The 12,663-nt window shown below is 49.7% G+C and overlaps 1 protein-coding gene across 2 annotated transcripts; it reads right to left on the minus strand.

Moving 5' to 3' along the window:
* Positions 1–1,181: 1,181 nt before the first annotated feature.
* Positions 1,182–12,254, minus strand: PHB1 (prohibitin 1). Of its 2 annotated transcripts, none has more exons than XM_025440091.3 (7): positions 12,126–12,254; positions 10,382–10,496; positions 8,614–8,775; positions 6,262–6,404; positions 5,980–6,096; positions 3,648–3,743; positions 1,182–2,326 (listed from the first exon to the last, which is right to left on the minus strand). In XM_025440091.3, exons 2-7 carry the CDS (start codon positions 10,467–10,469, stop codon positions 2,114–2,116), a joined length of 819 nt encoding a protein of 272 aa, XP_025295876.1. In that variant the 5' UTR covers positions 10,470–10,496; positions 12,126–12,254; the 3' UTR covers positions 1,182–2,113. The 2 variants fall into 2 exon arrangements, with proteins under 2 accessions (XP_025295876.1, XP_048970747.1); XM_049114790.1 differs by lacking the exon at positions 12,126–12,254 and adding an exon at positions 11,444–11,564.
* Between the last annotated feature and the right edge of the window lie 409 nt (positions 12,255–12,663).

Raw genomic sequence — 12,663 nt, forward strand, 5'->3', positions numbered from 1 at the left:
CCTCACCCCCCAACCCCCCCCAGGGGTGTCTAAAGCAATTAACAGCAGGAAAGGAAGAAGGCAGCAGCGTGAAAGCTATTGAGAAATTATGCTCCCTGCTCAGGTTTTTGTTGTGCTTTGAGTACAGGCACCTCATCATTTGCAGGCTTTGCTGTTCTTACAGCAAAGAACAAGTAGGAAGAGACACCCGTGAGATAAAGGGTGACAGGGCAGGTGAGTTGGCTAGACAGGGGTTCACGGGTGCCAGGACCAGGCTTTGGTGGGAGATTTAGCCAGGCCCATAACACTTGTCTGAGTGCTCCAGGAGGATGGGAGGGGATTAGACATACCCATCACCCCCCCATCCCCGCTGGAAGGCCTGGGAGGGGAGCAGGTGCAGGGATGGGGGTACTGGGTCCCTGCCTTTCCTGGCTGACCCGTGGCCCTCACTTGGGGGTAGGGGTCGTGAATCCAGATCGGAGACCAGCCTGCAGAGTCCTCTTAAAGACTGTTTTCCTCAGCCAGGGGGTGAGCCCAGGGATCAAATTGAGTGCAGAGATTAAAGCATAGTCCACCGGAGTGCTCACTGCACTGCTGTTTCCCTCTTGTTCCAAAAAGGATTTCAGGTGGGTGATTGGTACATTTCTCAGTGGTAGGTTTGCTTTCCCTCACCATCATCCAAAACCCATCAAGTTGGCCCCCTCAAATGCCAAATCATTTCTACATCAAGGCAAAACAGAAAGCAATATAAACCCACGTCAGAGCACCTGGAGCCATTCGGTGAACATCAAAAATCAAACTGGTGTGCCCCAGAAGCAACTGCACACGCATATCCTGTGCCATTCTCTCCCCTCCTTTGAGGGTTGGGCATTACTGACAAGGTGGTGGGCAAGTCCACAGCAACCAGTTAGAGGAGTAGTGGCACCAAAAGCCAGAGCAAAGGTGAACTCATCTCCATTCACGTGGCCTCCTAAGAACCCATCTCATGACAAACCTCACCCAACACCACGGAGATTTTCTTCAGGCTGGGGCGGATCTGGAACACAACACAAAGCTAGGTTTTCTGAAACCAAAGCATTTTCTACCTTGCTGGAGGCTCTGTCCCAGCTGGCGATGCAAACACGTGCACACAAAACTGCTAGAATGCTCTGTTCTGATCCCAGGGCTCCCACGAACAAGAAAGCAAACCCCCAAGACTGAGCTGGAAGGTTCTGGGTGTTATTTATTGACAGCAGTTTACACACATTTTTTTTCTTCCCACGGCCATTTCCTTCAAAGCCCAGGCACAGAGCCCTCTGGAAGGGCAGTCTCTGAACAAGGGAGCCAGGAACGCAGGACGCACACGTCTTTGGCAGGCGTGTTCAGACTCGGCAGGATGCAATCCTTCAAGCTGGAATTCCGTCGGGGATTTTGAGACACCGAGGTGGGGGGTGGAGAGGAAGTCTTCAGCAGGACTCAGGTCAGCATCCAGGCTTGCCTGCTCACTCTCCAAGTCCATCCCGGCTGCAGGACTGTGGGGGGCAGCACATCAGGCCCACCCACCTTCACAGGGGCAGACGCTTCAGTCCATGCCCCGCTGTTCACACCTGCTTCCGCTGGCCCCGCAGTTAAGAGAGAATCAGCCTTATGGTGAGAGACAGATTACTTCCTCTCTGACCCTCCCGGCAGCTCTTCAGCTGGGTCTGTGAAGAACCCCTGGGAAGCACAGAGACCTGCACTTCTGGTTCAGGGGCGTGTGCCGTCTTCCTCAAATCTTGCATGGATGACAGGCTGGAGGCTATAAGCGTGCTCAGGCCAGCCACTGAGTTCCCTGGCCCAGCGTGCAACAGCCCTGCCTCCCCTGCCAAGCACCAGTACCTAGGCTGAAGTGCCAACCGGCCCTGGGCTACGTAGGCACTTGGCAGTTTGGGGGGGGGGGGGGGAGGGTGGTGGATCAAAAAGTGGATGGAAATAGGAACAATGAAAAGGCTTCATCTGATAGTGATTAGAGATCTGAAGTGATTTCACTTTTATTTCCTTCACTTTAAGCCAATCATGAAATTTCACAGTGATTTCTGGGGTGGGGGCAGAAGGATGGTGGTATAAAGAGTCGTCAGGGCTGTGGGGGCCCGAGGACAGGCAGGCCAGGCAGGGCTCACTGAGGCAGCTGCAGGAGCACAGACTGCCCAGCCGGCAGGTAGGTGATATTCCGAGAGCGTGACAGCTGGTACGCGATGTCCTCTGCAGCCTCCAGCTTGCGCAGCTCGATGAGGCCGTCGCCTGCTGTGGCGAGCGAGTTGGCAATCAGCTCAGCTGCCTTGGAGTCGCCCTCGGCGGAGATGATGGCCGCCTTCTTCTGCTGCTCAGCCTAAGAAGTGGGGTTGGGGGAGACCAAGATCACACCTTAGGGCGCTGGATGGCAGGCAGCGGCCTTGGGAGGACCAGGCTACACACCCTCATGGGCTCCTGCAGGGACTCTGGGACTCTACCTCCGCCTCTTCCAGACTGAGCTCAACAAGCACTGTCCACCCACCGCTCCTCTTTCCTGCAATGCAATGCCCGCTTCTCTCCAGTGCAGGGACGCATTTCTGTTGGCTGTGCAAGTATCTGCCTTATTTCAAAGTCCTTGTTAACACTAATGGCAATCTGGCTCAGCCACTTTACTCTGAGCCAGGAGGATCCAAACCGAAGAAAACAGGAGAGAGAAAAAAGGTAGGATCCATCCTCAGGCTCGCCTTTCCCTCAGGTCCCAAGTCAAACACACGTGTTTGAGGAAACGGAGCAGCTGAGGAGCAGCAGGCACATGTGATGCTCCCTGGAGTTGCCCCAGAGCTAACCTGGTTCCTGACCAGGAATCCCAGCAAGAGAAGGAGCGCTCTAGGATTTCCCTACCCCGTATCAACAGGATGCCCTCTCTTAGCAAGGCACAACTTGGTCGCAGGAAGAGGGTACAGTAGCAACAAATGTTAACTGAGCAGCTAGTAGGTATTCCCAGGTACAATCTTAGACATGTTCTAGGCTCTGGAGTCAGGAGAGAAAAGAAAAAACCCAAAAAAGTCCCTGCCTGCACAGTTTACATTCTCTAAAATTAAATGTTGGCCACTCACATATTGCTCTTTTTCCTGCTTCAAAGGACTAAGGGTTTCTGGATTAGAACGAACCCGAGAGAAGCTAGTAGTGGGGAGAAGGGACAGCAAGAAATGAATATACTTTTGCAGAGACCACAAGACCAGGCTGCTATGCAAATACATCATGTCCCATCACACTCTGCCACATCTGGATGGATTTAGTGCTTGAAAAAAAAATCCAGTGACGATAGCGCATCTGGTGCAACGTTTGATCCTTTCCCGCTGTCAGCTTTCACTGTGTAACTACGGTTAAAAATGATTTCTCAGTGAAGCTGAAAATATTCCAGGAGAAAACATTTTTATTTGCAGGAGAGTGTTTTTGATCTTAGGGAAGTGGAAGAAAAATGACCCTTCGGTGATTTAGGAACATAACTTCACATATCCCTGACTAGCCCCCAAAGACTCTGGAACCAATTGTAGGAGTACGGTCCCTACCATCCCCTTCCGATGATCCCGGAAGAAGAGATGACAGATGATGAATTTCCAGGCCACCCAGCAAACCGGGAGGCCGAGCACAGGAGAAAGGGGAGAGAGGCTCCTGCCATCTGGTTGAACGCTCACCTTTTCCACCACAAATCTGGCTCTCTCTGCTTCCTGCTGAGCCACCTGTTTGGCTTCTACTGCTTCTGTGAACTCCTTCCCGAAGGTCAGATGCGTCTAAGGGGAGGGAGAGTTCGCGAGATGAGGCCGTGTAATTGCTCGGGCAGTACTGCCGCGAGGCCCCCATGGCCGCTGGACGGAAGAGGCCAGGAATGGCTCTAGCAGCTGGAGGCCTCTGTGAGGCCAGAACACCGTTCCACCTACACATCCGTGTCCAAACTCAGTTCACACCCCAGAAGCCTCGGCCTCCCTCACGTCATTCTGTTGTCCGCAGTGTGGAGATCTCAAGCAGAAAAGAGCCCCTGGGCACCGGAAGGTACCTGCTCAATCGACCACCTCCCAAGGGGAGGAGACTGTGGGTTCTAGGACCCCCGCCTCTAACTAGTGCTCATCCAAAGTCCTTTGATGGCCTGTTCGGAGCCTCCAGAGAGGCCAGATGGAAAACTGAGCCCCTGAGAGGGAAGGATACAGCTGGTTCTCAGGGATTCTAGGGCGTGATGCTCTCTGCTTATGGCTTAACCAGTCCACTTCTTTCTCATAGCAGCCCCACCACAAAACAGGAAGAGGATGAGAGACAGTGGAACGCAAATCATGGTATTCCCCATGTGTGAGTGCTTCTGGTAAAGGGTTTAAGAGGGAAAGCAGGGAAAACTATTGTTTAGGGTGAGGGTTTACAACTCTGACTACCCACAGACCTTCCCTACTAACATATACCACTGAGACTTGGCGATAGTCCACAGTGACAGTGGAAATGGGATAGAGCTCAACTCCTGATGCCTGGTCTAGAGCAATTTACTCATTTATCCAACTTTTTATTAAAAAGGAAGAAGTGAAGGGAAGGATAGTATTGGTTTTGCTATCAAATCTATTTGCTTCCTCTCTCTTCCCTGACCCTCCCAAAGTTTGCTTTAAAAAAAAAGAAAAGAAACATAAGCAGCTCAAAACTTCTCAGGAGTAAATCCTAGTCTGTCTTCCACAACTTTTATCATGCCTCACTCTTAAACTGCAGCTGTTCTACTTTGCCTGTCCCATTTCTGGACTCGTGTTCAAAGTCTGGGGAAGAAACTACAGTCCTGAGAGTGAAAAATGAAATGTGTAATTAAGAAATAAAGTTTCTTTCTAAAAGGGCCAGGTGAGGGCAGCAAATTCCCCATGAAATCTGATTTTCTTCTCACACCTCTTAGATATGGTTTCTTGTGGTCAGCCCACATTTCCCCAGAATAGAGAATGTGGTTAAAGTCTAGCAAAATGCCAAGCTTCTCCGTAGGTTTTACTTAGCATTTTCTCACAGTCAACCTGTTTAGGTTAACAGTGAGTGGAAGAGCAGCCTGAGGAATTGCTCGTTAGAGCCGAATGGCTGCAGCCTGGCATCTTGCCAGTAGAGGGAGCGCATAAGTCCTTCGCAGGCCGCCACAACCACTACCGCTGGCGACCACTGACGTGAGGTGGAGCAGCACCCTGAGGGTCAGTGCTGGGTGTTATGGAGCAGGACTGTTTAAACAGCTGCACAGATGCTGTGGGGGGAAATGGTGCCTTTCCCTAGCGATGCACAGGAGAACCAACAGGAAACACTCTACCTCACTACCTGAACAAATCACTCCAAATGATTTTTCCCAGAGAATCCAGAAACACGACCCCTTCCTCTCACCCTCCTTGATCTGAAATGCTATCCTGCCTGTATTGTTTTCTGAGTTATGGCATTCAACGTCCTATAAATATATACACTATACAGTCTCCAGAGGCTAGCTTACACCTCAGAGATGCCCCTTGCCCCTCACACCAGCTTTGGGGGAGTAGAACCACTCATTTACACTCTATCACCTTTCACCAGGGGTTTCCAGAGGTCACTCTGCTGAGCTTCAGACTGTAAGTGTTAGGAAATTCCCAGGAGTTAGGCTGGGAGGTCTGCACCAGGGAAGAGGACTCTCTGAGTCCTCTCTAGCCTCCTCAGACAGTTTCTTCTTGCATCAAACAGGGCTAACGACATTACTTCCTAGCATGCTCCAGAGAACACACTCATAGCGTTGGGAAGGTGAAAAATCTAGTGGTTAAGGACCCTAAATCAGGTAGGGTTAGAAGTCAAAAGAGAAATGTGTATGGTAGAGGGGAAGCAAAAGAACCTTCATCTGAAAACAAACCCAAGGAGACTGCCTCATAGTCAAGAAGTTTCTATGTTTTGAGTCTCACATCTAGGAAAATAGAAGGCAGGACCATTAGTGTCCACAAGGAAATGGAGCCAAGCACCTGAACAAGAACCACAGCCCCTCCCTCCCAGGCTCCCCAAGGATCTTACCAAGGACACGTCATCCAGGATGAGCCCAAAGGTTGCTGCTCGCTCTGTTAGGTCATCGCTCACCTGTCTGGAGACCAGCTCTCTCTGGGTGATCAGTTCTCCAGCATCAAAGCGAGCCTGGTTCCAAAGAAGGGCAGAGGAGCCAGTCAGGATGATGACGAAGCAGAAAGGCCAGGAAAAGTACTGCATGCCACATGCCAACCTACCCACTGCCACACTCTTCCTGCCACCTATCTCTTAGGGTCTGGGCTCTAGGCTCCAGGCTGAGGCCCTGTCACTCACCACCACTGACTTGAGGATCTCTGTAGTGATAGACGGTAGCACCCGCTCATCATAGTCCTCCCCAATGCTGGTGAAGATGCGAGGAAGCTGGCTGGCGACTGGTCGGAAAAGGATGCGCAGGGTGATGTTGACATTCTGTAAATCTTAGGGTAGGGGACAAATGCTGGAGTTACAAATTAAAACCACAGTGGGCTTCCAGATGACCTCTCCTATGCTAAATTTGCTATAATTTGCAAAGTAAAGTTGTTGATTTTAAGACCCTAGAGGGCAGGAGTCCCTATGCATAGCTTCTGTGCACAGGGACTCAGCAGAGCACCAGAGTTAAGAATTCTTAAAGGTTTATGGTGAAGACAGCTTTCAGTAGGTCTTCTCCTGCTGCTCTGATAGAAGCAATACAGCTTACTTGTCTAATTTGTACCATGGGATGTTTGAAACAGCATGTTTTAAGAAAACAAGCCAATACCAAGAATATTTGGTGAAGCCTTTCCAAGGCCCCAGTCAGAAGTATGTCTTGGAGAGGTTATCATGGGTCCAGCAGAAACAGTTCACTCTGGCTGGACCAGCAGTCCAAAGGCCTGGGCTGCAGTCCTACCCTGCTGTTTACTAATTATGTGACCTAAGACTTAGCCAATCTCAGCTTATTGCCTCCCCCCACCCCCCTGACATTTCCTGGTCTCATCTGCCTTCCAGGAACATTGGGGGTAAAGTGAAGGAAAAATGAGATACAACAGCACCATGTCAAATGTGCAACAGATGTTAAGGGGTTATCAGACTCATCTGGAGCATGCTTCTCATTACTTGTCCCAAGCAAAGGAGAAAGAGGAGGGTGAACGACATTAATTACTTCCCCTGACTATTCAGGCCTGCCTGAGGCTAAAGCACAGTCAATGCGCTTGCAGTCATCAAAGATATGGACCAACTGCCCACCGCATAGTTCTGAACCAGGCACCCAGAAAAGTGCGAAATGCAGACACACTAGTTCCTGATTTCTGGAAATTCCTATCAACAGTTTCGAAGACGAGGAAGTAATGTATCCTTACAACAGTTGTAAAATAGCAGGGAAAGCAATCCTGAAGAGGCGCCAAGTTTAGAACTATGCTTTTCAGTTAAATTTTTATTTTTCTCGATTAACCTCACCCCACCTTTGATCTCTTATGGGAGGCAAGCCAGACTCCTGACGGGCCAGGAGCTACAGGCCAGGTTATGCAATGCTAACTTACCTGTCCCCTCTTTTGCTTGACACTCATCTCTTACTAAAGTCCCAGCTCAAACTAAGTTCCTCCCAGGAGCCTGTGCGGTCACCTGTGGGGGCTAATTGCTCTCTTCTCTGCTTCTCTTGGCCCCACGTCCTTGGCTGTAGAACTCACTTCAATTACTATAACTCCTTGTTCACGTCTACATCGCTAGCAAAACTGAGCTCCCAGAGGCTCCTGCTTCAGTTATCTTTGAACCACCCCCACCACGCAACCCAGCACAAAAGCAGGCACGGTCATTGTAAGCACACATCTTCCAGAGAATAGCACCAAAGGCATCAGATGTTAGCGAGATACTAAACCAACATCTACACAACCCTCGCATCCTGCTGCACAGAAATGTCACTGAGCCCAGTGTCTGCTAATCCGTTTACTGCCTGTGTACTTCTTTGTGTATGACGGTGCGAGAATGGGGACGGCTCTTCATTTTAGGCTCACTGGAAATACAGTGGCATGTCAGCCACCAGGAGACTGCTCCCAGGGACTCAGGTCCCTGCCTATGAGACAACAGGGTGAGAGGTACCCGGGTGGCTCAGTCAGTTGAGCAGCTTACTCTTCATTTCAGCTCAGGCCATGATCTCAGGGTCATGGGATCCAGCCCTGTTCTGGGCTCCCCACTGGGCATGGAGCCTGCTTAAGATTCTCTCTCCCCCTCTGTTTAAAATTAAAAAAAAAAAAAAAAAAAAAAAAGAAAAGAAGAGATAACAGTGTGAGGCCAGCACACTGGAGACAGAGGCCTTGGAGAACAAGGCAAAGTGCAGGTTGGCAATGAAGGCACACAGAATGGCTGGAGCCTGGTTTACATAGTTACTCTGGGGTATGAGAACTGACAGGAAGGGTCGACTGAGGGTGCAGAGGCACTTTTAAATTTCTTTGAATCTGGAACACTACATACCTCTTGAAACATACTTCTGTGTATTTCTCTAAATGTGTACAGCTGTCTGTGCATGTGCCTTAAACATATATTCCTATGAACCTGTGCTAAACTTTTCTAGAAAAATATGTAAGGAATTCTTATTAGGTGAGGCTCAGCTTCTTCTGGATCCTATAGCAACCCTTTCACACACTCTACTTTGTGTGACCCACACACAAGACTCACCTTTGCTACCAGTGATTACTGGCACATTACGTGGTCGAGAGCGGCAATCAAAGATAATAGGTTTCTGTACCCAAGGGATGAGAAAGTGAGTCCCTTCTCCTACCACAATGTCCTGTACTCCACGGAACCGGTCAAAGATGACAGCTCTGTGGCCAGCATCCACTAGGAATGAAGGATAATGACAAGTCAGAAAAATCCCTTCATCTTTTAACCAAAAAGCCTCTCTTTGAAAACTCCTTGGTGCTTTCCGATTATTTATTAACTCTCCCCTCTCCTGCTGTCTTCTCGCACTTCTGATCTCTAGCAGCTTCTAAATAGCTACAAAACTCAGCAATCCCCTCCTCCTATCCCAATGTCTCTCCAAGGACTCTGGTAATAGGATCTATTCTTCAGCATCCTTTCTCCTTGAAACAACTGGCTGCTGATTTTGATTAACTATCCCATCCTCCAACAAATCTTCAGGAAATCACCTCCTAAAACTTCCTTCCAAAACTCACCAAAGCCTTCACCATTACCACATTCCATCCTGGTTCCAATTTAAGTCAGTGTTCCCAGAAGAAGCACCCTCACCATGGAAATCCTAAAATGCAGAAGGTCCCACTCTTTCCAAGAGCTTGGTTTCTCTCAGGTTTTAAGGGATTACAGAGCTGTTCTTTTGATTCAGAAAGAAATTAATGATGGTGACTACTGTCTAGTTGTGCAGAGTGGCTACAAAGATAGCACAGAGCACAGAGCTGTGCCACTTAAACCAAGTAAGCTTTTCTTGTCAGCTGCTGTCTCTGCCTTATTAGACTTCAGAGTTGCTCCAAATATCTTCACTCTGAAAAGTAATCTTCCTCTTGCCAGACAGTCACACATGAGGCAGATCAATCTACTGCTGCTTCCCAACCATGAAAGTCAGAAAATATGAGTTGGAAGCAGTCTTAGAGGTAAAACCAGTTGAGTCTTACTGTTTGACCAAAAAAGAAGCTGAGACCTAGAGAGGGGGAAATGGCTTGCCTAAGGTCACAGAAGAAAAGTCAGCTTAAGCTCCTGCCTCACTGTTAAAAGCTGGGCAATGGGCAGCCCAGGTTGCTCAGGGGTTTGGTGCCACCTTCGGCCCAGGGCGTGACCCTGGAGGCCTGGGATCAAGTCCTGCATCAGGCTCCCTGCATGGAGCCTGCTTCTCCCTCCGCCTGTGTCTCTGCCTCTCTCTCTCTCTCTCTCTCTCTGTTTCTCATGAATAAATTAAATCTTAAAACAAAACAAAACAAAACAAAACAACAACAACAACAAAAAAAACAGGCTGGACAATGCAGGTATTTTGTCTGGAATGATCCAAATGCAGCAGAGTAAAAGTTCCTGCTCAGGTAAGGTCACCAAAGGTGACCACACAAAGCAGAAGGGGATACGTGAGATCTCCATTTCAGCTAGCCAGTGAGATTATTTAATCTATTTAATTTAGCCAGCAATTATTTAATCCTCACACCAGTGAGATCCTGACACTGTGCTGCAGCATCACTTCAAACCTGTAAGAGCAACTGGGAATGTTTAACCAACAAGTAGGCTGGGAAGCTCTTTGGGAAGAGAGGCTGTGAGAGAACCAATGGCTACAGGACAGAGGCTCAAGTGACAATGCAACCATATGGTGTAGGATGGCAGCAGGTGACCCTTTGGGTCACAAACATATTCACAGACAGTGGTGGCCACCAGGAGTGTCACATCGGCTGTGCAAGCCAATAGAAATCCTCCGACAAAGGGCAGTGACTCCCTTCCCCCAGTACCTCACCATTATACAAGGCAGAATTCACCACTCCTCCTGCAACAGCTAAGGCCAGGCCGAACTTGCCAATGGACTCAAACACTTTGGCAGCCATATCTCCTTCTGCTGGACCCACTCACACCTATGGGATAAAAACAAAACAAACAAAACATCTTGATCTCAAAATTCTAAGAGAAAGCCCTGAGACACCATATTCACTTCTCAAACTGGCTATTTATTTCCCCACTTTTTTTTTTTTTAAAGAATTTATTTATTTGACAGAGAGAGAGAACCATGTGCACAATTGTGCAGAGAGGCAGTCAGAGGGAGAGGGAGAAGCAGGCTCCCCGCTGAGCAAGGAGCCCAATGCAGGGCTCGAACCCAAGACTCTGGGATCATGACCTGAGCTGAAGGTAGACCCTTAACCAACAGAGCCACCTAGGTGCCCCTATTTCCCCATTCTTCAAAGCTCTAAATCTCGCATGGAGGGACATCTAATAAATAACTCTACAGCTTGGAAAAGTGCAGTATTAATTCCTCTGCTTTCAAAATTTTTCCATTTCTTCTTTCTTTTTCTACCACTAAGGAAAAGGGGTCTGGGACACTTGATTCAATAACAGGAATGAGGTATGGGCTTGCTACCCACAGAGAATTTCACACCACACTAAACCACCCTTCCACTTCCTGGACAAGTGGGCCCCAAGACGAAGGTTGTATATGGTAGGGTCTGTGCAATTCTGGTTTGGAAAAGTAACTCAAAGAATGTGCTACATGGTGATTCCAACAGCATAAGTGACACTAGCAGCTACCTTTAATACCAGGAGGCAGTCTTCTAATGGCAATTATTTAACCCTCACACCAAACCCTATGAAGCAGGTTATTACAGATGAGGAAACCGAGGCACACAGCAAACTTACAAGATAAGCGGAAGATCACAAAGCCATTTCGTAGTGGAACCAGGACTAGAACCTGGAGGTCTAAGTCTAGGGTAGGTATGACTTAACTCCTCACCATACTGTGTTTCTCCGCTCCAGTATTAGGAATGACCTGCCATGGGGCACCTGGGGGGCTCACTGGTTGAGCGTCTACCTTTGGCTCAAGTCATGATCCCGGGGTCCTGGGATCCAGTCCCGCACCAGGCTCTCCGCAGAGAGCCTACTTCTCCCTCTGCCTGTGTCTCTGCTTCTCTCTGTGCGTGTCTCATGAAATTAAAGTCTTGGGAAGAAAAAAAAAAAAAAAAAGAATGATTTGCTATGATGGTAGCAGGATCTGGGGAGCATCCTGGGACCAAGATACCGGAAGAACCAATGGGGCAAAAAGGCTCTCCAGAGCTGCACTGCAAGGGAGAGGGCGGGGCTAAGGTCACGACGGACCTAACTTCAATCTACTCCCGCACACAACTTTATTAATGCCCCGCCCCAGCGTCGTCGTCCACTTAGATTCAAATCCTCCCCCCTCCCTCCCTCTCAGATCTGAGGCTTTCTTGATCGCTCCCGGTGTGCTTCACTGTTCCTAACCTGAGGCCAGGACACACAGTTCGGACCTCTCAGCTTTTCCATTTCCAACAGCTTCTGGATTATTCCTCACCCCGCCCCCATGCACGCCTCCCTTACACGACGCAATTCCTGGCTGGTCCCGGGCTCACCCCCCTCCCCTCCGACGCGAGGCAGACCGACGCACGCATCCTGCCCGCCCAAATTGCGAACGGGAACGCGGAGCGGAGCTGCAGAGGCGCCCGAACACCAGCCGAACGCGTTCCCTCCATTCTCACCTGCTTCCACTCTGACCTCCACATGAATTCCCCAGCCACACGTACCGCGCATGCGCTGGGCAGCCCCTTCTCTTCCCCGCCCCCCTTCCAAGATCCGGGCCTCCGATTGGTGGGAAAGAGCGCTGTGCATTCTGGGAAGGGTGGCTTGCGGCCTCACCCTGGTTCCCCTGGTCTTCGCAAATGAACTACAATTCCCAAAGAGCCATTTAATGTCGGGCCCGCGCTGGAAAGCCTTTCCTCTTTGGTGGGTAACGTCGAAAGGTTGTCGCAAAGCCTTTTGGGGGCTGTAGTTTTTTGGGGATAAATGCACGTGCTTGTCCTGAACCTGTGCTAGAGCCTGCAGGAAGGTGGACCTTAGGGCCCTCGGAAGAGTCGCTGGGCATGCGGATGGTGGCGGCAGGGATGGGCTGGGACAGGTTTATGGCTGACGAAGGAGGACGGGTGGACACCCTGGGGAAAGTTGTAGGTAGATAACTGGTGGGCTTAGAGACCTTGAGGGGAAGCACACGGGGCCACCTTTCCAAAGCCTTGTCAGGAA

Source organism: Canis lupus, chromosome 9, assembly GCF_003254725.2.
Source record: "Canis lupus dingo isolate Sandy chromosome 9, ASM325472v2, whole genome shotgun sequence".
NCBI classification, from domain to species: domain Eukaryota; kingdom Metazoa; phylum Chordata; class Mammalia; order Carnivora; family Canidae; genus Canis; species Canis lupus.

Coding starts and splice junctions, on each gene's coding strand:
- PHB1 (XM_025440091.3), bottom strand. CDS start 10,469: ATGGCTGCCAAAGTGTTTGAGTCCATTGGCAAGTTCGGCCTGGCCTTA. Junction 6,405..8,613: donor AGTAATCACTGGTAGCAAAG/GTGAGTCTTGTG, acceptor CCCTACCCTAAG/ATTTACAGAATGTCAACATC. Junction 3,744..5,979: donor TCCTGGATGACGTGTCCTTG/GTAAGATCCTTG, acceptor CCCTCCCCTTAG/ACGCATCTGACCTTCGGGAA.